The sequence below is a fragment of the Phyllostomus discolor genome, chromosome 6 (assembly GCF_004126475.2).
Source record: "Phyllostomus discolor isolate MPI-MPIP mPhyDis1 chromosome 6, mPhyDis1.pri.v3, whole genome shotgun sequence".
Lineage (NCBI taxonomy): Eukaryota > Metazoa > Chordata > Mammalia > Chiroptera > Phyllostomidae > Phyllostomus > Phyllostomus discolor.
Genome location: NC_040908.2, coordinates 119,604,771 through 119,607,485, shown reverse-complemented (window position 1 = coordinate 119,607,485; position 2,715 = coordinate 119,604,771). Strand labels below are relative to the sequence as shown.

Below are 2,715 nucleotides of genomic sequence, written 5' to 3'. Positions count from 1 at the left end.
CCCGAGGCTGGGGATTTTCCAGTCTCTCCTTGCACAGCTCTCTCCTAGATCACAGAGATTAGGAAGATCCTGAAAAATGAGTAACTTTCTCAGCCCACCCCTCATCACTGCTTGCGCTTGTGGGGGGGGGGGGGGACGCTAAAGTCCTGCACCCAATTCTCATTCCGTGGGGCTGACCCACCTGCCTGCTCTCCTCAGTCCGACCCAGCCCCACAGGTGCCAGAGAGGGAGGAAGAAGGAACCAGATTAAACATGGGAAGTGGAGGAGATGAGGCATTGAGAACCTGGGAGAGCCAAACTTCTCAGCAGACCGGAGTCCGAGAAGGGGAGAGAGAAAGCACAGCAGCCAAAAGCCCAGATTCACCGTAGCCTCCCACTCCGCCTCTCTGCGAGGAGGGCGCGGAGACTCCGATGGGGGCGGAGGAGGAGGCTGGGAGGCGGGGAGGGGGGGGGAGGCAAACCCTGCCCACTCGGCTCCAAGCCCGGAACGGCCACGGAAGCCGGAGGCCAGCGCGCAGGGCGAGTAGGGCACCGGGGGCGGGGGGCTCCGCTCCCCGCTTGACCCCTCTCGCGCCAGCCAGGAAAGGGAAGGCTCCTCGGATTTTAGAGCCAGTGGACAGACCGACCGCGACTGCCAGCATCTGCAGGTCAAGGACTTGCCCCACCCGCCCCCCTCCCCGCCCCCAAGGCGCTCCAAACTCACTGGTGAGCGCGGCGGCCCGGGCGCTGGATGCGGGGGCCGCCGCGATGGCCCCGCGCGCGGGACAGCCGGAGCCAAGGGGGCCGCTGCTACAGGGGCTGCTGCTCGTGGCGGCGGCGCTGAGCCAGCCCGCTGCGCCCTGTCCCTTCCAGTGCTACTGCTTCGGTGGCCCCAAGCTGCTGTTGCGCTGCGCGTCGGGCGCCGAGCTCCGGCAGCCGCCGCGGGACGTGCCGCCCGACGCGCGCAACCTCACCATCGTGGGCGCCAACCTGACGGTGCTGCGCGCTGCCGCCTTCGCCGGCGGGGACGCGGACGGGGAGGAGGTGGCGGCGGGCGGCGTGCGCCTGCCGTTACTGACCGCTCTGCGCCTCACGCACAACAACATCGAGGTAGTGGAAGACGGCGCCTTCGACGGGTTGCCTAGTCTGGCGGCGCTCGACCTGAGCCACAACCCGCTTCGCGCCCTGGGCGCCGGCGCTTTCCGCGGGCTGCCGACGCTACGCTCCCTGCAGCTCAACCACGCGCTGGCGCGGGGCGGCCCTGCGCTGCTGGCCGCGCTGGACGCCGCGCTCGTCCCGCTGGACGAGCTGCGCCTCCTGGGCCTAGCGGACAACGGACTGAGCCGCCTGCCCTCTGCCGCGCTGCGCCTGCCGCACCTCGAGCAGCTGGACGCGCGCCGCAACAAACTGGCCGGCCTGGGCCCCGACGACCTGCGCGCACTCGAGCGCGATGGCGGCCTGCCGGTGCCGCGCCTGCTGCTTGCCGACAACCCCCTGCGCTGCGGCTGCGCCGCGCGCCCCCTGCTGGCCTGGCTTCATAACGCCACGGAGCGCGTCCCCGACGCGCGGCGCCTGCGATGCACCGCCCCGAGGCCCCTGCACGACCGGCCTTTCGTGGACCTGGACGAGGCGCAGCTGCGTTGCGCGGACCGCGGCGCCGAAGGTCGTGGGGAAGAAGTAGAACTCACCGGACCGGAGCTGGAAGCTTCCTATGTCTTCTTCGGGCTGGTGCTGGCGCTCATCGGCCTCATCTTCTTAATGGTGCTCTACCTAAACCGCCGCGGCATCCAGCGCTGGATGCGCAACTTGCGTGAGGCCTGCCGGGACCAGATGGAGGGCTACCACTACCGCTACGAACAGGATGCCGACCCGCGCCGTGCGCCTGCCCCAGCCGCTCCCACCGGCTCCCGCGCCACTTCCCCGAGCTCGGGCCTCTGAGCTTTGCCTCTTCGAGGTTGGAGGTGCCCCTGCCAGCTGATGACTTTACTGAGGCTACCTGGCCTGCAGCAGTGGGTATGGGACACCCGCGAGCTTGGGGCTTTTGAGACTTGCCCCTGACCTGCCTGAGACCTTTGAATTTTGGCATCACTTCCCGTCCCACCCCACCCCCACACACACCTGGAGACCCAAAACTGTAGCCCCTTCTTCCCAGCCTCTGAGAACCCTCACCATCAAAGACCCAGATATGCCCCTTCTGATTCCAGAAACCCTACCCACCCATCCCAGGCTGCGGACCCATCAACTCTCCTCACGCACTTTTAAGACTCACCCAGAGACCTGGCCCTAAAATCCAGAAGCCCTGAGACTGCATCCACCAAGCTCTTCCTGAGCCCTTACTCTCAGCAGGAAACACCCTAGACTTCATGGACCCCCATCTCCAGCTTGGAGCCCTCACTTTCCTTCCCAGAGCTCCCGCCCTCACGTCCCACTTTGGTCTCAGAAGCAGAGCACTCCCACAAAAAGGTTTTTGTGGACTTTGAGCCTTTTTTCTCACACCAGAACTCCTAGCCCTCCATCCTGCGTAGATACCCCCATCCTGGGGCTCTGAAGTGTTGGGCGCTCTCCCCGCCCCCCCGCCCCAACCGTCAGAGGGCGTGTCCCATGCCATCCACCACTCTGCTATGGCTCAGGCCCCTCCCTTCTTTGGCCCCTGCTTGGGGCTCAGCTCCCGTGGTCTCTCCCATCCCAAAGACAGGCGCTCACTGTATAGCCTTAGCGTTGAGCCAGTCCTCAGCC

General features: G+C 66.4%; 1 protein-coding gene across 1 annotated transcript; it reads left to right on the top strand.

Annotated features, from left to right (window-relative positions):
- The first annotated feature begins 488 nt into the window (after positions 1-488).
- TPBGL (trophoblast glycoprotein like) lies at positions 489-2,548 on the top strand. Its single transcript, XM_028517338.2, has one exon. The coding sequence runs from the start codon at positions 748-750 to the stop codon at positions 1,915-1,917; it is 1,170 nt and encodes a 389-aa protein (XP_028373139.1). The 5' UTR covers positions 489-747; the 3' UTR covers positions 1,918-2,548.
- Positions 2,549-2,715: the final 167 nt, after the last annotated feature.

Excerpts from the sequence above, each read along its gene's own strand:
- TPBGL (XM_028517338.2), top strand. The coding sequence starts at position 748 with ATGGCCCCGCGCGCGGGACAGCCGGAGCCAAGGGGGCCGCTGCTACAG.